This window comes from Aptenodytes forsteri, unplaced genomic scaffold, assembly GCF_000699145.1.
Source record: "Aptenodytes forsteri isolate BGI_AS27 unplaced genomic scaffold, ASM69914v1 Scaffold55, whole genome shotgun sequence".
Lineage (NCBI taxonomy): Eukaryota > Metazoa > Chordata > Aves > Sphenisciformes > Spheniscidae > Aptenodytes > Aptenodytes forsteri.
Genome location: NW_008796063.1, coordinates 3,990,396 through 4,014,556, shown reverse-complemented (window position 1 = coordinate 4,014,556; position 24,161 = coordinate 3,990,396). Strand labels below are relative to the sequence as shown.

General features: G+C 36.8%; 1 protein-coding gene across 1 annotated transcript in view; it reads left to right on the top strand.

Annotated features, from left to right (window-relative positions):
- The window catches only part of LOC103904970 (thrombospondin type-1 domain-containing protein 7A), a 79,632-nt gene that overhangs the window by 50,047 nt on the left and 5,424 nt on the right, over window positions 1–24,161 (top strand). Inside the window, exons 10-20 of the mRNA XM_009286537.1 lie at window positions 3,483–3,488; window positions 4,185–4,318; window positions 6,190–6,343; window positions 7,187–7,328; window positions 7,799–7,914; window positions 13,757–13,874; window positions 16,534–16,679; window positions 17,243–17,417; window positions 19,499–19,672; window positions 20,705–20,800; window positions 23,772–23,854. Coding sequence (XP_009284812.1) covers window positions 3,483–3,488; window positions 4,185–4,318; window positions 6,190–6,343; window positions 7,187–7,328; window positions 7,799–7,914; window positions 13,757–13,874; window positions 16,534–16,679; window positions 17,243–17,417; window positions 19,499–19,672; window positions 20,705–20,800; window positions 23,772–23,854 — 1,344 coding nt within the window. The remainder of the gene's footprint in view (window positions 1–3,482; window positions 3,489–4,184; window positions 4,319–6,189; window positions 6,344–7,186; window positions 7,329–7,798; window positions 7,915–13,756; window positions 13,875–16,533; window positions 16,680–17,242; window positions 17,418–19,498; window positions 19,673–20,704; window positions 20,801–23,771; window positions 23,855–24,161) is intronic.

Here is a 24,161-nt window from a genome sequence, read left to right as displayed (position 1 = left end):
ATTTCCTCAGTCGGCATAGGATCTGTCTTCATTACTTCCTCATCTGCAACAACTTAGCACATTATCTGAACTGCAGATTGAAGACAATAAAACATTCTTACATGCAGATTGTGAAGACCACGTTTCTGAAGATCTTCTCGTACAATGGGTAAAATGTCTCATTACAGATGCTCAAACTGGTAAGATTCTTAGTGTCATTCCCCCACCATCTTAGATCAGAAAGCAAATTAAAACTTCTCAAACACTCACACAGTAGCATCCCAATGTCCCTTAATGGGTTTTAGTCAAGCTGGAGCTTGACCTTCCGGGTACACTTGCTCTGGCACTGCAGTTCCAGTCAGGAATGCAATTCTGAAGTCAATCTCCCAGTTGTCCTACTAAATGCACTTGATTTTCCAGTATGGAGCAATCTGGCTGGACAGTCTGGATCCTCTTCAAGTGAAACTAAGCCAGAAAATGTGATCCAAGAGCACTTGGGAGTGCTTTGACCACTAATGAGCATTTAGTCTTTGGGACCAAGTTTAGCACTAGTCCAAGTCAGACCCCTGAAGCTTGTTTGCTCCTGTTTGCTTGGAGAGTTTTAGAAAGAAAAACATTCCTTGACAATTAACTTATGCTCTTCAAAGTTGATTTATATTCATATGACTGTTGAATTTAATTTAGTCTGCAGAGGCATGTTAAACAGCCACACAGTCTTCTCTTTAAATATTAAAAAAAAAAAAAAGAAAAAAAATGTGCTGTCAATTTACATTTGAATAAAAAGGCATGTACTTGATATTATCCTATTGACATTTTGCTAGCACAGAGTGAAATGGCTTGTTGATCTAATTTTCTACTTTAGGGAATGTAATTAATTCTAATTTAGAAAATAATAAGTGTTAAACTGCAGCTAATAAACTAAGTTTGTGACCTACTTTAACAAAATACAAACTAGAACAAGGGTTGCTGGATTTGGGTCAGCATGTAAATATGCTTTAAATTAGGAGGAATGTGTGTCAATAGGAGCAAATTATAGTCTATACAGAAGTCTTTTTCCTTCTTTAATATTCATGTAGTATATAATAGGTTCGTATTTTTCTGCATCAAAGGTGATTTTGCTAGAGGTCTGTTAGCCACTTGTATGCAACACTGTTGCCCTCTACCGGTACTTTAACTCAAATTTGATTTGTTGCAATGTTACATGATACTTGCCAAATAATAATAGATGATTCAAAATGTAATTATTGTAAAAATAAAATTGAAAAATAATACTTTCATGAGAAGTGAGCTCTACAGATAAGATAGGAATGTCGAAGAATATAGAGGCTGTATCTTTCAATTTTAAATACATTCACTGTTAATTCAGAAACATTCAGGGAATACAGCTGCATTGTAATTTTGAGTTAATTATTTAATCTAAATGTGATTCACCATTCATTCATCTGGAAAACTACTGACTCTTCAGAATATTTATTTCTATTATTAAATATAATTTGTTTTATTTATGTATTTATTACTTACATATGTAACATGCTTATTTGCGTACATACAAAGCATAATGATTAGACTGGGTCTTTGGTGCCCACAAGTATGTGGAAGATGATGTACAGAGGGGCTATGCTGTAAGTTGAGATCTAGGAATTATGAACTCTGAGGAAAGACTGCAACGTGTTGTCTAGCCCATGGACGAGAAGATGGGAAGGAGAATGCTGGCAGTCTGCTGGCATGTATATAACAGGCTGTTGCAAACAAGGAGGAATAATCCATTTTCCATGGCCATCGTAGATAGGATAAAAAGCAGTAGGCTTAGTCTGCTGCAAGCAGATTTGGGTTAAGCCTTGGGAAAACTTTCTAATGGTAAGGCTAGTGAAACATTGAAATAACGTGCTTAAGACATTTGTCAAGTTTTAAGAGCAAGTTGCTTGTCTCTCAGGGCTGACATGTATGACTGTATTTTGGAGGGGGACTGAACGCAGTGAATGCTAGGTGTTTCATTGAGTGTGTTTCCTCCTGGGCCATGCATGCCAGGGTGACTCCCAAACCACACTCCAACAGAGTGAAACTTGCTCAGTACCCACTTCACCAGGCTAAAAGTCATCATAATTACAATAACAATAGAGTCAGGTTTATTATAAAATCATGTCAATGGCCTTCAGAGGATTTAAAATGAAGAGGCTAATCTGAGACTGTTAGAGAAAATAAGGACATCCTTCTCTTCATTGGCTGCAGGCATTATTTGCCCCCTTATCCAGCAGGTGGGTATGCAATCCTTACACCACCCAACTGCCATGGCCTGCAGTCATAGTTACAAAAATGCCAGTAGAGTCAGGAGAACACTAAACACATGCAATGCAATATAGAGTTCTGCTTTGTCTTTCTGGCAAAATATCAATTTTTTATGTTAGTGGAAAGGCTGTTGAACATGCAGGATTTATGTATTTCTTCTTATGCCAACCAGGGTGAGACATATAGAGATATTTCCCTAAATCAAGGCTTCGCTATTCTCATTTTGGTAATCCTGGACAAGAATAAATAAAGTGCCACTTCCCATGGGACTACAAATTGTGCACTGAGTCCAGTACCTTCCTTAACATGCATTTACATCACCCATCTTTATGCCTGAGTTAATGCTTATGTAGTTCAAAGAAGGCCCAAATGTGCTGACTGTGCTGGTCTTCTTGTGCATGGGCTGATCAGCTGCGTAGTGATATATCAGACTCTCTACGCATTCATTGTTCAAGGCATTTTTTTTTTTTTTGTGACTGGTGGTAATTTGTTGCAGGTTAACTGATAAATTATCAACCCATCAGCCCTCTTTTTCTACCCAAGCAGTGTTGCTGAAAAGAAATCAAGGATTTGTTGAAGACAATGTCTTAGATTGTCTAGAAATATTAGTTGTGCTGACTCGATACCCAGAATGATATGTGAAGTTAGCTGGTATAAGATAATTTTGAGGCAGTGGGCTTTAAGTAATCTATGCATAATTAAGATACTCAATGAAGGACTTAGGAACTTTGGAAGGATGAGAACTGCCAGTTTCTTTTATTCCCCTGAATCTATTGCACTTAATGCTGTCAGAACAATTTCAATTAATAGGCAAGTCCAGTATGCTCTCCAAAACCACTGAGGATTTTCTCTTGTTTTAGGGAAACTGGATTCCCTACTGTGTGAAGAGTTGATGCTCATTATAGGCAAAAAGGGAAAACAGTTTTATCGTGTGTTACGGATGGAGAAAGAGACTAGCTAAGTTACAGTCTCTTCCCACTAATTGTGATTTATAAACTTTTATTTTCTTCCAAGGGCAAACTTCTTGCAAAAATGCCTCATGATAGCAAGGGAGAACCAAGAGTTAAAATTGGATGCCTTTTGCTTGGCAGAAGTCATAGAATATTATTTGTAATAAAAGCTAAATGAATGCCATTTAAATACTTGTGCTTCATTCTAATCATTCTTTCTTTTTATCTTTGTTTTTTATTTTGGGTTCATGAAAATACTTTCTTCAGGCTCAGGTAAGAGTTTCTAAAATAGAGAGATAACCTTAACGTGCTTCCTGATTGTGCTCCAATGTTTATGTTGTCTGTCCTTTTTCTGTAATGTATGTTTGAGAAAATATATGGAACACTATAAATTACTATATGAGATACTATTTCAAATCTGTGTTCAAATCTAAACTTAATACTAATGCTGGTACATGAACGTATTAGAGTGATTTTAAGCATCCACAATGAAACAGAAAGTGAACCAGTATATATTGGTATAATTTACCTTGAGCTCACCTCTTTAGAAATACAAAAACCCCACAACTAATAGCAGTGGGATGGAATAGTTGAGGAGAGATGTTGAAGGATAGAAGTGAAGTTTTAGCAGAGTTTTAGCAGCATTTTTCTAAAAGGTATACTCATGAACTAGCCTAGTTACAGATTTTATGTTATTTGTGTTGATGTTATTGGTGGAAATGGCATATCATGGGCTTAGTGGCAGAGAAAACCAGGAAATCTGTCATTAGATGTCTTAGCTTCTGAGTTTTTGTTATTTCTATAGTTTTCTATCAAGTATGTTACCTGCGTTATTACTACAGCCTCTAAATCAGCAAGTTTACATTTGTTATTCTTACCAAAAAGAGCATTAACCTTTTTTTGCATGATCACTGTTGCATGTTTATCTTACTTGTGTGCAACGAAACTGACGCTCGATGTGGATTCCAGGTATATGAGGTAGTCCCCTGCCACAGTGACTGCAGCCAGTATGTATGGGTTACCGAGCCCTGGAGTGTCTGCAAGGTGACCAATGTGGACTTAAAAGAGAATTGTGGAGAAGGTGTTCAAACGAGGAAAGTCAGGTAAAACAGTATTGCTCCTCCTTCATTTTAGAGAACCTTCACTTTCAGTCATGGCTGTATTTAATTTGATGTAATTCTGTGTAATGTATAGTGTTAAGTCCAGCCATAGTATACTGGACCAGAATCCTGGCTGATGTAAATCAGAATAGCTTCAGAGAGTGCAATATGGCTTTATCTACTGGTTATGGATATAGACCTTGATTCCTAGTTTATAAACTAATGTATATTGTACTTACTCTACTACAAACACTGCAATGTATGATTTTAGTGCTTTTCTGAAAGGTGAAATGGTCCTCTTTCTATATGAAACTATGATTTAAAAAACCCTTTTAAGTACATATGCACTTGGGAATAATAGTTAAACTTATTACCAGAAAAAGTGGCAGAAGTGAATGAAGTGAAATAGAAAAATCCAGAAATCTTCTGTTGTTTATTGAACCTGATCTAGGCGTCTTGTATGCTTGCTCATCACCCTAGAGCTCTAATCAAAGGTTAATTAAAATTAGTCTCACATGGCGTGGTCCAACAATAAGTAAAGCAGTACATGAAGTTTGGGTTGATTGGGGTTTGTTTTGGGTTTTTTTTATTGGCTAACTGCAAAATGACACATAATTTGAGATTATAAATCTAAATAATAAAGCATAGTGTGAATTCAGTTTGAAGGTCCAAAATGAGACCTGTGTACAGTTTTCCCTGCCACAAGTGCTTAGAAACTGGCACATTTAAACGATTTGTTCACAATAGCACTGTTTCCTCAGTGTAACCATTTGCTTCAAGAAGGTCGAAGTCTTAATCTTTGCTTGACCAAAGTTAGAAAGACTATGCATAACTGTTCTTACACAGTAGCATCTAAACAAATTCCCATAAGAATGCTCTTAACAAAACTCCAATATGAAAAATCAAAATTAATCAGTGTTTATATTGACAAATAGACTTTAGCACTACCATCAAAGATAAAGAAAGTGTTTTCAGCCCTATGGGACTAAAAACATCTAACTTTTCATTTATTATCACATAATGCCATTAAATTACTAATTCCACAAGGCTAATATATGCTCATGATGTATCTTTTGTGTTTACCTTAGAACAGAAAGTGTTTCAAAAATTACTTTAGTCTGATAATGTAAGATATTTGAAAAAAAAATTAATGTGGTCAAATGAAAGAAACTCTGAATATTTATCTGTGTGTGGAAAGCTTCCTATTGATACAACCTTTTCTCTTGCAATTCTGGGAAACAGATGCAAGCCTCTTAATTTGAATGATCCTAGTTATGTACTAGTTGGTCTCCTGCTGACAGGTGGAAGGGATACATTAAGAGTAGATGCCACAGCATTGAAAATACTGTGGAATGAAGACTGTCGTCTTCTGGTCTACAAAACTAAGCATATTCATTTCTCAACTGGGCCTCCAGCTGCTAATTTAATATAATGGTAATTAAAAAGCATCTGTGTAAATTAGGGATTAATACTAAGAATATAAAATTTTAAAAGTTTTACTATTTCTACATTTAAAATTATAATTTGAAGCATGCACAAAATATGTCTGAACTATAGATGATTTGCATTATTCTGGCTTAGAGGTAAGCTAATGTCAAGTAAATCATCTCCCAGAAACTCTCGGCGAATCACTGATAGGGACTGTCTAAATTCTGTGCATTTCTGTATATGGCTGTCATCTGTAAAAACGAGGATTATTTTTGGCTCTTTAGCTTTTCTTGGCTATTCATAGATCAATACTTAGTTCTGTTACTTCAGTTACTTCATGATTATTATGTGCTGACAAAATGTTAAAATGCTTCAGAATGCTGTGGAACAGAGTTACTGTACAAAATCCACGGCAAATGCAGTTTATGTGCAGTTCTTTTTTCCAGGTGCATGCTAAACACTGTGGATGGTCCTTCTGACACTGTAGAGGACTATCTGTGTGATCCTGAAGAGATGCCACTTGGTGCTAGAAAATGCACGTTACCATGTCCTGAGGACTGTGTTATGTCTGAATGGGGATCGTGGTCTCGATGTTCTTTGGTAAGCAGTATACTGAAGTGTAACATTTATAGTTTTAGGAGGATACTTTAAATATATATACATGACGTATTGTGCAAAGATGCTGAATTGAGCAGTGATTACACATGTAAATATCTATCTTTACTGTCATCTTTAGGGTCATTGATAATTGGTTGCAAATAAAGTGTGCCAGTATTTTCCATTAAGTGAAATTGTTCCAAAACACAAAATATAATGTCCCCAGTGGTCATTCTTCGGTGTGGGGTGGGTTCTGTGTGGTGGAATAGCTTTGGCAGTGGCTTGTGAGTCCGTCTTTGAGCCTAGCTGTGAGCCTCTCCATAGCAGTGCAGTCACTGTACTAAAAATGTCACTATCCTGTAACAAGCAAAGTCTGTAGATCAAGACTGAGCATAGAAAGATAATTTTGGGTCTCCTCTCCCCTTCCTGCCAGCAATTTCAAAAAGAAATGTCAAAAAACCCAACCCAAACATAAAAAAGTGTTTCAGGACCTCTGAGTATTCGGGCTCTGGTGCATGACATTATAGCATTTGGAAAGTGAGCATCTCAACATCCAGTTTATGAGTGAAATAGTTCCAGAGCACTAGTACTGAAATACAAACTAGTTAGGAAAGTACTGACGTGTTACCAAGATAGAGGATATTTCACCTTGGGTGGTACCAACGTGAAAGAGCAGACTAAATTGTCCTGAAATAACAAGGAAATGGTTTCTCTTACACAACAGCACAAGCCCGTTATTTTACATTTGTGTTTTGTGAAGGGATTACTTGAAAGGTTGTTATAACGTTGCATGAAAAGGTATCAGGGTGCCAAAATATCAAAGCTGTTTCCAATCTTCCTTTCAAGCCATGCAATGGAAGTAGTGTCCGTGAAAGGTCAGCTGAATCCCTGAGACAACCAGATGATGGAAAGTCTTGTCCTGCTGCCACCGAGACAGAAGTTTGCACTTTGAACAAAAACTGCTACCACTATGACTACAACGTGACAGGTATTTGTGGTGTTATGCTCTAGTGACAGCCTGGGACTATGGCTTACTTCCATTCACCTTACAGGACAGATTTTTCAGCTTTCTGTTCTTATCCAGAGAGAGCTGTGGAGCATGTACTGAAAACTGATTCAGGCTATTTGATCCAGATAAAATATTGCTGGAGGCTTTGCAACTTGGGTGAAGTGTGCATGCAGGAAAAGTATTTCTCGTATCATTTTGTGATTTGCTTAAAATCCATGCAGATGAAACCAAATATGAACTTTTCAGGAAGGCATCATGGCACTGACTATTTGCAGTAAAAGTCGCTGCTTCCAAAAATGTGTAGCAGCTGGGCTCCATGAGCCTTTGCAAATGTAAAAGTTGCTTGTGAGGATTATTTTAGGCCATCAGAATTAGAATTAGGTGAGTGATTGGATCATTATGAGTTTTATCTAAAATGTCTGCTACACTAATTAATTCCTTATTTCCAGACTGGAGCACATGTCAGCTCAGCGAGAAGGCTGTCTGTGGTAATGGTATCAAAACACGGATGCTCGATTGTGTTCGCAGTGATGGCAAATCGGTTGACCTGAAGTACTGTGAAGAGGTGAGTGGGTACCTGTGAGTAAGCTCTCTTCTGATGGTGCTAATTAATGCTGAGCCAACTGAGCTATACAGCATGTAACCCATCTTCACCAGATGTTTTGCAACACTATTCATGGATTGTTAAGTACCTTTTAAATGAACTGTGCCATCAACAGTGATTTTTATACAATTTCCTTCAGTTACTTTTAAGTGCCTCCGTGAACGTATGCTAATTATTATGTCCTGAAGGAAATGACTTAGAAACAATAATTAATAAAGTAGATTAAAGTTAATAAATCTTAATCAGAACACTAATCATCATTCTAATTTGATACAATTTCTGCATGGAGCCTTGGACAGCTGCCAGTATCAATCATTTACTCAATGTGTTGGAAAATATTTTTCACGTGCCATTCTGCAGCTGGGCTGAATGCTAACTTCTTGTATCCAGCTGTGCAGTGCAAAAGATACCCAAGCTAGTGTGAAAAAATGTGTAGCATGAATGAAAATGTGTAGCATGAATGCAATATTAAATAGGAGCATATATGGAGAACTAACCAGCAGACAGGAGCCCTTGAATTTTGAAAGAGCCATTTTGCAAATGTTCAAACAAACTTCAAATTTGACAGCACTGGTTTTCTGACATTTTGTGTGTTGGTCTTAATGTTTTCAATCGCATGGAGATAGTAATGTGAAGGAAAATGGGAAGACAACACAAGTGTTACATTAAGGGCAATCCTACATGCTTTTCTGATGGAAAGTAACTGAACTTGTTTCAGCTGCCATTCCCCCACCACGTGACATCAGAAACAAAATCACTTGCAGTGGGGGACTAAGGTAGAGTGCCCTCCACAGCAGCTTTGGTACCAACACTTTTTCTGTTGGATATTCCTGGCTAGTAGCTGCTATTCAGGATGTGCCCATAGAGAAGAGTCTCATCAGAAGTGGAGGGAGTCAGGAAACTCATCGTGTACTTTGGACTATAGTTTTGTAATGGTGTATCTGACATACTTAGGCTTCTCCAACCTCCTCCGACATCCTGGATTCCTGAATCCCTAAGTTCTTCACAAAGAGTTTCAGCTGAGGCTGGCACCCTCCTTTTGTCCCAAGTTCCTCCTTCACACGTAGCTCTTGGGTTTATAATTGAATCTAATAATTTGATCACTTACGTCTCAGGAAAAAACTTGGGATCTGGCTATCTACCAGCAAGTTTCTGTGAAGTTAATAGGGGAATGCATTAATGCATTCTGTTAATGTATTAAAGCATTAAAAGAAAAAAAATTTGGCTCTCGGGTTATTTGTTAGAGACTGCAATATTGATTAATTCACACCAAGACATGACATAAAATATCCATCCACATGAATATTTCCATAGAAAAAAATATGCTTTTTTAGATTTTAAGGGGAAAGATTTCTTTTACCATAAAGCCAAGAAATTATTCCTGTTGTTAAAGATTTTGAGCAACATTTAGAACAAATTATTACATTTTACACTGAAATCTCATTGCAGAAAACCTCTGGAGCTTTCCTGCATTTAAGAAATGAAAGTTTATTACTTAGAGAAATAATTAGGGCAACAAGATAATATCTGAAAAGCTATTTGTCATAAACGACTGGCCAACAGACATCACTGCAGTGGGGTCCTGGCTTTATCAGCAACCACTGTGACACAGTCTTATTTGCCTTTTTGATTTGCTAGACCATATAGAGATACATCTTCCTGTAGAAAGCTCTGATCCACTCCCGTCATACTGTTAAGACTGTTTGTTGCATTATGGATGTGTAAGCAGTGGTACAACAAGGTCAAAAGCTGATCCAATAACTATGAGGAGTAAAACCTGTTAACCTGATTAACAAGAAAGCCAAGCTGTTCAGATCTTACCAGAACCTTCGCTCTAAAGATGTGAAAGCCAACTCTGTGACCTTCCAGGTCATGAGAAGAGAGTATTCAAAAAATTAGCAAAATGTGAATAAATACTATGCACTTCTTGCTGATCTAATCACAGATGATCCTTCAAGGTGTTTTTCTTTTGCCGTGTTTTTGCATTATAAGGGCAGTGCAGAAAGATTAAGTGAAGTTCAAAATAAGGTGCATGTGGTTAGAAAAGTTGATGATAAGAGAAAGATGAAATAATTTTGTAATGACTTAGCTAATGGAATTTCCCCTGGGCTATCATAAAACTTTATACTAGATGTGTGAATAAAACGAAAGGTTTGTTTAATTTATATGTACATACATTTACAGAATTATGATTCTTATTATTATATGCGAAGAAGAGAGATCAGAATAGCTAAACCTATCCTGATCCCTAAGAAATTAAGACCCATGATTGCAATGTCTGAGTTCCTATATATATATGTGGTTCAAGAAACTAATAAAAGCCATGTATAAAAAAACCCTTCACGCTGTCTTTTGCCTATCACCATCTCCAGCTATGAGCATCAGCACAGTTATATACTAACATTTCTTCCGAGCCCCTGTGTTCTGGTTTCCTAATGCATCCATATGATCTTGTGTTTGTTTCAGTCAATCAGCTAAAGAAACTAGCCAGTCATCCTGATTACTGCCAGGATAAATCAATTTCTAGAGCTTATTTCCAAGTCCTCGGTATGTTAACATAGTTCCCTTCAAACTCTCAAGGCATAGTAATACTGGATTACTTGGTCTCTAACTCTACAAAATTAGCACATCACAAGAACTCGGCTTGTCTTTTTCTTGAGTATTTGAAAATCAAATCACCTAAAGCAAGCTGGTCCTGGTCATATTCATATTTATGGGCTTATTTTTATTCATTTACCTTCAATTAAAGATCAGAAAAACCTAGAAACCAGCAGTTTTGTCTGCGTTAGAAAGCAAACTTTTCTGTTTTATTGGCAAATGGTCTGCTTGTCAGATTACATGATTAACTTCCAGCAGAGGTTAATCTGCGGTGCCAAACATTCCTATAAACACAGATACTTTTTGTGGATCACAGGGTTTATAAAGCATGCTGGTCTGGCAGCCTGCTGCCCCTGGTGTGTGTGACCAGGAGTACAGGGTGCTCAGCGGTAGCTCTCAGTGTAACTCCTCCAGTACTTGCCATTCTTGAATCAGAAATCACAACTCATCCAGAACAGAGGCTCCTTCAGGTAAGAGAGCTACTGAACGCTTTTCCAAATGTTTTCTAAGCTCTTCAAGGTGAATTGTGGTTCATCAATTGAAGGAAGGAGAGGGATGAGAAAAGAATATGTGAATATCAAATTGCAGCCTGCCAGTTGTTCCTCAAATCTATTTCAGCAGCACTTCATTATCTTAAACATGCAAATGGCAGATCACTGTGGGTAATCTGGCCTTCAGCTTTCTCCTCTTCACCTTTAATATCTCTCTTGGGCTTTTCCTTCTCTAGCTGCCAAAGTCCAGCTGAGAAGGCCAGTCTTGAAAGAAAGCGGTCCTGGTATTATAATTGGCAGGAATCAATTCAGCAGGCTTCAAAGCCTTTGCTCAGAAGATTTGACCCAAATATAAACTTCAAAGATGGTTCTTTAGTTTCCTTATTATCCAAATTCCAGATTGTCCAAAGGTTTCAGATGTTGCCTGTGTGCAATAGCTGGATAATCAAGGTTATGCTGTACCACAGAGAAAAGTCAAGAACTCGTTCTTTGATGTATAAAACAGAACAGAGGTCTAAAACCTCATTTGTCTCAATAAATGGTACTGCAACTGCAAATTTAAGACTTGGTGAGTCTATCAGGGTGAGACATTTCCAGTACTTGTGGTAGTTTATTTATGGAGGACATGTTAATGTTGTGCCTAATTATTGCTCTATGCTTGCATTTAGTAGGAAATAGTGTTTTTATTTTCTTTTTAAAGTCTTAACTGCTGGTTTTATGTCATTAACCTTTCCAGTCATTAAAATTAATAGGTTTTGAACTGTCTAGTTTGCCTTTTTTTTTTTTAAACTATGTGGAGATGTTATCTACTTAAAGATATCCACAACCTCCTGGGATTCTGAAAAGCCTCGATGATGATCAAGGTCCACTGGTGAGGGCCAATGAAGAGGACAGTCTTTTATGCTAGGAAGCTGCAGATCTGTTCATATTGGCAGGATTGATTTTCTTTCACATTTTATATCATACACACTATAATTGGCCTATCCTTTTAACTCATTCTGAAGCTGTGCAGCCTGCAGGGATTGTTATGGTCATGCTAATATTTTTGCCACCAGTAGTATTCTATCATGCATCATATATTCTCATGTGTGTTAGAACATCTCTTTTCTTCCTTGGATGGGGAAAATCTGGAGCATGGGAGTTTATAAGAACACAGAAATGGCTTTACAGGATCAGACCAAAGGACCATGTAGCCACTGTGCCGTCTCCAAGTAAGGCCACAAAACTCTTCCTTCCCTGTGGGTATTCCATCATTTGTTAGTGTTAGGTTGACTCCTGACCAGAGAAGAGCTCAGTACAGAATGTATTTTTGGGAATACATGTGAGTCTGGCTATTTTCTGTGTACCCTTCTCTCATGCTCCTGCAGCATTTGCGGCTTTTACTTTAGTGATGTTAGAGGATTCTGCTTTTTGCAAAGCTTTTCAGAAAAACTTGCAAAGCTATATTTTTTTTTTTAGAACAAATCATTGTCGATGTCATGTCAATATTTTTGCATATAGTAGAATGGATAGCATAATATATATAATAAACTTGCACACCACCTTAGGAAAAACAAGAGTTCTCATGTGTGTTAGAACATCTCTTTTCTTCCTTGGATGGGGAAAATCTGGAGCATGGGAGTTTATAAGAACACAGAAATGGCTTTACAGGATCAGACCAAAGGACCATGTAGCCACTGTGCCGTCTCCAAGTAAGGCCACAAAACTCTTCCTTCCCTGTGGGTATTCCATCATTTGTTAGTGTTAGGTTGACTCCTGACCAGAGAAGAGCTCAGTACAGAATGTATTTTTGGGAATACATGTGAGTCTGGCTATTTTCTGTGTACCCTTCTCTCATGCTCCTGCAGCATTTGCGGCTTTTACTTTAGTGATGTTAGAGGATTCTGCTTTTTGCAAAGCTTTTCAGAAAAACTTGCAAAGCTATATTTTTTTTTTTAGAACAAATCATTGTCGATGTCATGTCAATATTTTTGCATATAGTAGAATGGATAGCATAATATATATAATAAACTTGCACACCACCTTAGGAAAAAAACAAGAGAGAGGCATAAGCAGATGTCTAAGGAAGAGTAAGGAGGACAGACATACACAAGTTTCCATCTACTCCTCTCGCAGCCTCCACCTGTTTTCAGCTCTTGGACTGCATTTGCCCAATGTGGTTTCTGTGTGTTTAAACCTTCAGATTTCTCTTCCATTAATTTGTTCAGTCTCTCTTGAGCTTCTGTAAACTTTTAGCATCTGCCACATCTTCTGACAAATAAACTGACTATCCAATGCATGTTCATCCTCCTCCTTTTGTCAGTTTTGAACCTGGTTCCTAGCATCACTCGAATTCAGCTGTTAATAGCTGTTGGTAGTTCAGTATTTATATATTCCTCTTTCAAAATACTATATTGATACTTCATAAATTACTTTGTCCTTTACCTATTGTATAAAGTAATACTGTAGAGCTGAAGCCCTCCATTTATAGGCTCTAATTTAGAAAATAATTGATGAAAACAGGATTTAAGCATGTATTTAAAAATCAGCATATGCATTACGACTGTCTTGAAGTGAGATTTTTAAATGTCCTAATTGCTTTACTTTTTATTTAGTAATTACTTCATGCTTGCTTAAAGCTTTAGTTGTCTCAGAGTCACCGTGTCCAAATGCGTACCCTGCACCGATGACACAGACCGGGTGTTACATGCTGACCACTGAATATTTTCTTTTAGCTTGGTTTGGAGAAGACATGGCAAATGAATATGTCCTGTGTGGTGGAATGTCCTGTGAACTGTCAGCTCTCTGACTGGTCCCCTTGGTCTGAGTGCTCTCAAACATGTGGCCTTACAGGTCAGTATGTAGCTTTGGCATATTTTAAAGACTGAGCTTTTTTTTTTTTCTTTAATAAAGGCAATAATATCTCTTTTTGCAGAACTAGAAAATGTAGCTAGCTAGGGAGAGTGATGGGGATCTAAATCCACCTTATTCATGGAAATAATATGCTTCAGTGAGACTGTTCTCACTGAAGATAATGAGAATTTGGCTCAGAATAGCTTCTGACTCTGGGAACATAGTAAGATATGATGAATGATATATTGAGACAAAGATAAACACTGATGTGAATATTTATTTTTCAGCTGGTGGGGGGAGGAAGAGAAGGGAGGGGTTTCCTCTTAAGTTTCATTTGTGGTGAGTTTAGAACAACTAAACTTGCAGAAGAGCACAATAATTAAAATCAAGAAATTGACTCACTGCAGAATTCCATATTTTTAAACACAGAACAAGAGCGGGGGGACAAGGTACTTTCACTGGGATCACATTAATTTGTTTTTTCCAAAATGTTGCTAACCACTGTCTAAGGTTTTTTCAATCAAATCTATGTCAGAGAATGGATATCAAAGGCACATTCTAGTTATGGAGGAACTCTTGCTATTTATTTGCACTGATGTGTCCCAGAATAAGGACCTGAAAGTATCATTGTGCCAGGCAGGCAACTAAGGTATACAGACTACTGAAAGAGAAGGGTGGAAGCCCATCTATGAAGCCTCTTCCTTCTGTAATCATGTCTGGAATATGTCACTACAGATATTGGATGGTTAGCAGCGTATGGAATCCAATTTCAACTGCTGGGCTCAGAGTAAAAGGATGTTGCATCTTTTTGTGCTCCTTGGGGAGTGCACCACAGGGAAAAGGTCTAGCCAAAAACATCTGAAAGCTGTGGCCACCTCAGGATCTAATAACGTAATAATATTTCAGTTCTTTGAGCTAACAGCTCTGTTGCAGGCTTAAATATGTTGCCACATTTTCCTTTACAAGCTTCTGTTTACATACAAGACCTGAACAATTGACCTGGTATTTTTCTGAATGAGAATTATTGTTGCTATGCTTTTTCAAAATGTGAAGTGGGTCACTATCTGAAATCCCTGTGCTTTCCAAGTATAGAATTTATTTGTAGAAGTGAGAAAATTTATTTTAAATAGTAATGTAAAATAGCTTTCAAATTTTCAGTGTTTTTAACAGATGATGGCAACCTCACATGTAAGCCTTGAAGCTGTAATTTTCCTATTAGGCAGGAAGTTGGAAGTAACTGCTGTTTTTCAATAAGTAATAACCATCTAATAAACCCAGTGATCACAAAGCTGAACCACTTTTGTGCACCCATGCAAATACCCATAAAGTTGAGGAAGAATCCTGTATGTAAGAATTCTGCTCGTTGCTGTTCTTTTTTTTTTTTTTTTTCTCCAGTACTTTTCAAGAAAATCTTTTTTCTCCTGTGACATCTCAGTTGGAGCAGCTCTGAATCCAAGAATGATGAGGCTCCACTTGACAAACATCTTTCTAGCTAGCTGCAGTGAACACAGCTGTCTGGAAGATTGATATAGTTCTGCTGCTGCATCGTGGCTTGTGTAGCTTGCTCTCAGAAACAGATTCGTGTCATGATCATTAGGGTGTTCAATTCCAAATGCATCAGATTGAAATGTGGAATTAAAGATGAATTGTTTTGGCCAGCTAACACCGGGTGTTATGTAGGTAAATCTATGTAATGCCTTAGTTTATTATAAGCCTCAGTATACAAATTTAAATATATACATCTTATTTCAAACTTGGTTCATATATTTATCTATATATAGATTAAAATACCACAGCTGTGTTGGTTTTGTGGAAACCTTAGCAAGGTGCCAAATCTGGAGCAGCCACTTTACCACTACTTCTGGCACACAAAAAAATTTTTTGTTATATCACAGGACCTCTGTGTAATGAAGCATAATAGTCTAATGTCCACTGCAGGATGAAAGAAGCAAGAGCTGCCGAAAGGATAAAAATGTCTTCCTCTTTCTGTTTATATATGTATTTGAAAAAGAACCTGTATCCCAATGATGCTGGGTAGTGTGCTACTCATGGTTGAAGAGAAGATTAATGTTGGATAAGCCTATTGTATTTTAATTTTCTTTGGATCTGAGTGAAGAATCCTCTATCTCCTGCAAAATCTGCATGTCAAGTTATCCAGACAGACAGTGAGGAAAAGTTACAAGCTGTTCCTGGTTGCTGGAATCAGACAATCGTGGGACACGTGATTCTGTATTAACTTGGGGAAGAACAGAACATGTTGGTCTCTTCTAGCAGCAAACTCCAGATGAGGAGCTGGAATCTCCACTGAAGTGCCGCGAACATACTGTCACATTCAGAAAGAGTATTTTTCCCCAGGCTTCTGAACTAGGAAATTACTACGTTTGTTTGCTGTTACAGGAGCAATCTGAAATCCTAATCAGACATCCTCCTGCACTTCTTGCAGTACAAACAAATGATAGAATATAAAGTGTCTGACTTGGAAAATATAAATCCGTATAACAGACAAGAGCCAACAGATCTGCTTTATAATGCAATTTGTCAAATGTGGAAAAAATTACTTTATTCAAATACAATGCTTTTCACCAAAATAGAACCATCTTGAGGAATAAATCAGTCTAACCACTTTGTTGTTAGTTACATTGCTGTTTCTTATTTACAGGAAAAATGATCAGAAGAAGGACCATAAATCAGCCATTTCAGGGTGACGGGAGGCCTTGCCCTTCTCAGATGGAGCAATTCAAACCCTGTCCAGTAAAACCTTGTTATCGATGGCAATACAGTCAATGGTTTGCATGCAAAGTAGAGGTAAAAGCCATACGGGACTTTGAAATTATGGAGCTTGTATATCTAGGCATATTTGTGATATGCTCAGATACCTGCTTCGTAACACTGCAAACAATTTGCTGCCACCTCTCATACAAAAACTAAAGGTTTATTCTTAGAGTTGATATTTGTCAACAGATACAACAATGTCCTACAGATATTCAAAGTATAAATGTAAACTTTGGTACTCAAGCAGCATCTTTGCTAATAATTGAAATCCTTCTATTGTAAAAGAATATCTGTGGAAATAGATTGGCATCCTAGAAGACACCTCCACTTGAGATACTGCTGTGGTTGCAATTCAAAGGCATAATTAGCTCCATACTTTAAGAAACAGTGGTAGCAGTCAGTACAATTTTTGGTTTGGGTTTTTGTTTGTTTGTTTGCTTCAGAAGTAAAGAACAATGTCTTTTTTTTTTTTTCCCCCTAGTGGAATAAATAAGTAATTAAGCAAAAAATAATAGGAGACAGAGTGACATGTAGCACAGATCTAGTCTTTTGGCACTTTCTTCTGTCCAGTATCCATGTATGTCCTCCTTCCCCAGGATGCTCAATGTGGAGAAGGAACACGAGTGAGGAACATTTCCTGTGTGGTTTTTGATGGATCCATTGAAGATGTTGGCAAAGTAGTAGATGAAGAATTCTGTGGAGAAATAGAGCCTATTATAGATGGTAATAAGAAGATGATACTTGAGGAAACCTGCACTGTCCCTTGTCCAGGTAACAAAGCTATTCAAATAAATGTTGCATTTCAAAATTGGTTGGGTATCTTTACAGTTATCAGTGCCTAGCATTAGCCACAGGCCATTAAATCTTTTTCACATGCTTTACTGATTGGATTCATCCATCAGGTGGCCAACAGAGTTACTTTCTGGTAGCGGCTTCATGACGATAAATCAATTAGAAAAAATGCCAGGTTTTAAATTTTATAAAAGACATGTATTAGTCACAGATTGTGCCTAATAAGAATATTTTTTTTCACAAAATCTTTTGAAATAAAACCTGCATTTATAAGAAAGTGTGTTGGTTTACAGCTGAATATTTGCTTTAAGTGCTTAGATCACCTAACAGCTTTATTAACACTTTTAACAGCGGCTAAGAACTTGATGTCTTTTACAAGTGGCTAAGGAAGCTAAGCTGGGGAGTTTTATTTTTTTGTTTAAAGGGGCTATTCCAAACTAAACTAATTTTGATGTCTGAGGAAATGTGAGTGTTTCTAGCTGTTTAACTCGCTGGACATGACAGGCACTATCATTGCCCTTGTAGACTGAATCCAAAGGAGCTGTTATAAATGATCAGGTCCATGACCCTCATACTGAGAAGGATTAAGAGCCTATAACAGCTGTTTAATTTCCAGTAAAACTCCTCCAGTTCATTTCAAACTCTGTAGAATTTGAAGTATATTGCTGTTGTTCAGTAGAGTCGTTAGTGATGTATCTTCGGTTCTAATGTAGCTATCATTCCATACCAGTACTGTATTTGTTCTCTTGCAACTCTCCTCTTTCTCAGAATTTTTTTCCAGTTCATTTCAGATTGGACTGAAGGTAAAGTTGCCTCAATAAATAGAAAATAATCAAAACCAGAGAGGCTTCCATCACTGCTTTGTGCACAGCATTCCAATTGCATGATTTTCACATATTTTTACTTATTAAATGAAAATTGGAAGAATAAAAAGCTTGTAGTTGTGTTTTCTTGTTAGTCAAATTTATAAAAAAAAAATATAGCTGCTTACTGCTCGCTTTTAAAATTTTGCTGAGCAGGAGCCTGTTCTTCAACAATCTCACATTTAGCCAGCAAAAATAACTGCCCTGTGAGGATGTGCTAATGATACGCTGCAACTAATGTTTCCAAAAAGCACTACTTGTTTTCCTATTATGTATACATCAGTTCTTCAATTATTCATTTCTTTGCATGCTTTCCTACCGTTGGCAAATAAAATTCCTTCATTAATCAGGCATCTGGTCAACACAGTACTGATTATATCTGTCATCAGTATAATGCAAGGTAGCATGAATTTTTAATAGCTCTTTCACTGAAATAATGAGAACTAAGAGGTCTATTTATGAGTCTGTGCACAATCTAGTCTACTAGATTTTTCTACTGCAGTTTTAACAAAATGGTCTCTTTGTGTTGTGCCTCAGATCTTCCTTAAATGTTCTTCAGCTGATCATGCTAATTAGTGTCATTACTATAATTTTATTTTTCAGTTTTACACTATAAGATAACATTCTACAAATCTCTATTATCCTAACATGAAATAGCCAGAGCAGACATTTTAATCACCTTCCCATTTCCCTTTCTTGCAAAGAATGTTCCAGCAGTTGCTTCTACTGTCTGGTTAGAGAAATTCTGTATGAGGATAAGCAACAATCTTTTTTAAAACTAGACAATGTTTTCTCTTTCTAAGATCAAAGAAGAATTGTGAACAAGATATATAAATTTAGCGTAAGGCATACAGTGTACAATACCCTAAAATTTATAAAAAGCCAGACATTGGGTGGAGTGTTACTCAGAAATTCAAAATGAAAGTGATCTTACGGGAATGCTACAGGAAACTACCCTGCTTCGGAACAAATAGGCTTCTGTATAATCTTTTTATTACTATTTTCTACTGCACAGATATTCAGAGAGTGTCAAAATATTATCTTAAGTATAAGTCACGTTTAAAAAGAGGAATGAAAGGATCTATAAAGAGGGAAAATTAAGAAACCAGATTTGGACATTTTTCTCTAAGACATATTCAGTACGAAAAACTCTTCACATATGATGATCATTCATCTTATAAAATTGCTATTTGACAGGGGACTGTTACTTGAGAGAGTGGTCAGAATGGAGCCTTTGTCAGCTAACCTGTGTTAATGGTGAGGATCTCGGCTTTGGAGGGATACAAGTCCGATCTCGGGCAGTGATCATTCAGGAATTAGAGAATCAACATCTCTGTCCAGAACAGGCTTTGGAAACAAGACCATGCAATGGTAAGCACCAAAATACACATAAGGCCACTTCCTGTAAGAAAAAAAATACAGAACAACAATAGTTTTGTTTTCTTTCTATTCATGGTATCAAATTTAGGCAAATATGGATTTGATAGACATAGAAATGCACTTAAATTTTTTGTTTTCCAGATATCAACTGTAAACAGAAAAACTTTCAAATGCTAACTATCATACGTTACCACTTTAAACAGAATCTTTGGAAAATTGATGATCCTTTTTTAATAATGAAATTTATTTTTATGATATGGGAAAAAATAGTTGCCTTATCTGCTTGATAACATTAATAAAAAGAAATCTTTACATTTTGATACATACCAAATTTGGATTTCTCTCTACCCTTTGAATTGTTGTTAATCACATGACAGTGACATTAAAAAGTCTCAGTCATGCTTATCGCTGATACGGGACACAGTATCTAAGAAAAGTAATTTCCTGTACAGGCATTTCTTGTCCATTCAGAGGCCAAACAGATCAGGCAAAAAGGAATTTTATATTTTTAAGGGAGCTAAGGTGCAGAAGCACTTCATGATTTATCCCAGGACATATGAGAGGTGTACAGCAGAGCTGAGATGTGAAGCCGGATGCAGCCCGGGCCACTTCTCCAAGCACTGGAGCATTGACTGAAGCTCAGTGTTACCAGGAAAGGAACCTGACTCCTAAATGAGTTTTGCGCAACAGATGGGCCACAACCATTATGAGGTTATTGGAAACATCTGTTTTGCCCATTAACTACATTAGGCTTACTTCACAAGCAGTGTATTACAACCATTATAGTTAGTGTCCGGGACACATCTGGTCTATTCTCTACGTATCCAATAAGTGCAGGAGACCTTGGGGCCTCCATGTGTGCAGTTCATCCTTCTAAGTTGCTGGGCAAAGGAGGAAGGGGCCTATTAGCCATAAAAGCTGTTAAACATAATGGGTATGGTCTACTGATGAGTGTGGCTGCTGCCAGTGGTAGCCTAAAATCTTGTCATCAAATTTCTTGAAAAGTGAATGTTTTCTGTGTAGATGGCCAATGCTATGAATACAAGTGGATGGCTAGCCCATGGAAGGGATCTTCTCGAACCGTGTGGTGCCAAAGGTCAGATGGTTTAAACGTCACAGGTAACTAGTCTTCTTATATACACGTAAAAGCCTGGAAAACAGGTGGATAATGTCTTTTGCCAACTAATGGAAATACATTTTTTTAAAAGAATCTGCTAAAAACACTTGTTCCTGATGTATGAATCAACGTGCTTTTGTCTTGAATCATTATGTTTTTGCGTCCTAAGGATGTAATTTCTTTTCCAGAATTATGCATCATGTAATGCTAAAAGTAACTATAAATATTATCTTCTGTACTGGACCAGGAATGTTTTACATTGCATATTTTTTTTACCATAGACATCTTTACACTTCTAAATTTAGGGTTTCAGATTTCAAGCCCTACAACAAATAGAACTTTTATGTATTAAAGTTCATTTCAGTGCCTATACAGAGGCAGCGAGATGCAAAGCTTGATAATATCATGCATATATATCTCCTTAAAATTACAAAATACCAAATTTTAATAAATGTGCTAATATAAGTTTATTTCTTTACTTCAATGACATAAACCTATAGCAGGATACTTCAGTGGGCAGCTATGGGATGTAGTTACTTTTTGTGCAAACCAAAGCACAAACCCACCATGAATTAAGAATGACTGAGGCCTCCGAATTCAAGAAAATCTTCATACATACCTGTTTATATGAATTTATTTATCAGAATTAGGAATTCATTTAAGCTAAAAGTTATGAATTTGTTGTTTAAATAATTTTTATATCAGCCCAGGTGATAGTAAAAGAACCCCAGAGATTGTAAACACATCCTCAATGCCAGCCACTGTCTGGTCAGTCACAGGAGGGGAGCTCTAATTCATGGACTGCCAATGCAATACTTCTTGATGGTGGAATCCACAACTGCTGTCTTTTGTAACAGTAGAAATAAAATATCTGTATTATTTTTACAAAGTTTTGAAATAATACTTAATAGCCCAAAGTCTTTTTTGCAAATGTCACCTTGTGCTGTAAAAATATTAAAATGCATCATCTTCACGATGAATGCAGCAGGGCATTATTTATGCACCTTGATTGCTTCCTGCCTAGCTAAGATGCTTGTATGGTAAGTAAAACTCCAAGAATTCTTATTGAGATTCATATATGATATTATCTATTAAAGGTCCTACAGGATTTCAAAATAAATAGCATCTTTGCGATTATGGCTCTGAGATGTTAAAATCAGAATATATTCATAAATCACAGTCAGTCACATAAAAATAATAGTTGGTTCTGATGTGACTGAATACAGCCATGTGATAAATTCCAGGAAAGACAAGTGTATGAATATGTGTTGTTGGCAGATTTTTCATGACAGGACCTCCTAGGCAGACTAACCTCGGACCTATCTTGTATCTCTTTTTTCAAAGTTTGTTTGTACGTGGTTTTAAAGCTGTGGTAACTCCCTGATTTGAAATGAAGACTAGTGGAAAATTTCAGACAATGTAATCACCAGTTTCCATGCAATGAAAAACTATATTTTTTTATACATTCCTGATAGTTTTCAAACAAAGCACTTAAGTATAATGTTCTGCGAGAACTTCTCTGGATGAAGCATACAGTCGTGAACCAGATTGTAATTTACATTTGAACATTTTTTTGAAAGTGGTTTGTATAAACTACAGTATTTAAGAGCTCAAACTGATAGATGCGCATACACGGGTGATTTAAATGGAGATTACCTATTTTGATCTAGAATCAAAATCATAGTGTATTTTAATTCAGACATTATAAAATTTTTATTATGAGTCCTGTTGGTATTTTAAGGCCTTTATTTATTTACTCACTTGCATAATACTGTTGTGCTGAATAGTTCTTTTTTACTTGAAGGTGTTGTTTCCCATGGGCGATGAGGCAACTCTTTCCCTCTGCAGCTTCCTTGGATGACTGATATTTTATTACATAGATTCCCACAGGCATGTGATTTGTATGCCAGGATGTACGATTTTCCTTTCTGGGGGTGGGGAAAACTTATGGCAACCAGCAGGGTTTTCTTTGTTCTTCATCGGCCATCCCGTTAACACTTGGATCTATGTAACCACATCTAACTGCATCTGCTATGGTCGTGACCAACCTCAACTATCAGGATTTCATCATCGTATCACACCAGTATAAAAGTGTGATTAATTTTGGAGATGCAAGATAAGTCATCCTGTAGCAGTATAAATTTTAAACTACGTGATGCATATTCCTCTTCTGTAAGCTAGAAGGAAGCCAGGTAAATTCAAACTGACTCTAACTGTATTTTAAAGTCATTCTGGCTGAAATGATAGTGAAAGCCTGATTGTGTGTATTGGTCCATAACAATAACTGCACTGTACATAAAGCTGTAGAAATGAGAACTAAGACTGTATAAAAAGGAAAAAGACTGAAACCCACTATATCATCAGTATCATAGCATTCAGTACATGCTTTACTGATAACACTTCTTTTCTTCCGAAAAATCTGTCTTAGACTAGCATGAAGTGTGGCTTCATAAGTGGCAAAGCTATAGCATGTGTAAAAGTAACTACTGAGGAGCAGCAGAAAACAGGTATCCATTCATAAACTGGATGAGTAGTTTGTTTTCAGTTTAACAGGCAAAGATATAAATCAAAAATATGCTTTTATTTTCTTTGTGGCCACAGTTTTAATATGTAAGTCATAAGGAGGGCCCTAGAGAACCAAAATCTGTTCCCTCAAGCACAACAAAACATTTCAAGTGTTTTTTGAGCAATTCACCAAAGGAACAAAGGGAAAAACAAAAGGTTCATTTGCCAAATATTAGTTCTTTAAAATGCACATGAATGTAAATACTGTGTAAATGTGCTGTATCCTTCCTTTACCTATAAGAAAATACTTGATACCAATTATCCTTCACCTTGGAATAAGAGAAGGACTCTTAAATTCAAATTAGCAGTAAAATTGTAATCCATGACATACTGTAGCAAGTAATGACATCAGTAATTTCATCAGTGGTGAGGTATTACCATGTCAAAATATGATTTTCTGTCCTACAGGGGGCTGTTTAGTGATGCGCCAACCAGATGCTGACAGGTCATGTAACCCACCGTGCAGTCAACCCCACGCTTACTGCAGTGAGGTATGTGCTACTGCATCGGAGTGTAAAACACCCCTGTGAGGGCTTCCCACACATCTCTCTGCATTACAAAGATTATGCCAGCAAAAAGTATTTTCAGAGATTTTGCTAATCATTAATTTGTTAAAATCAACCTCAGACCATTTTCTACCTTTCAAATAAATGTTGAATAATCTCTGTTGATTTGGTATGAACCTGCATAAAAATATATGAGGAGGTACTCTCCAGGCTAGCACTCATCAAAACAGTCTTCTCTTCCTGTCATCCATGTTGTTATGCTTTATGGCTCACAGAAAACTATGTTTTTCTG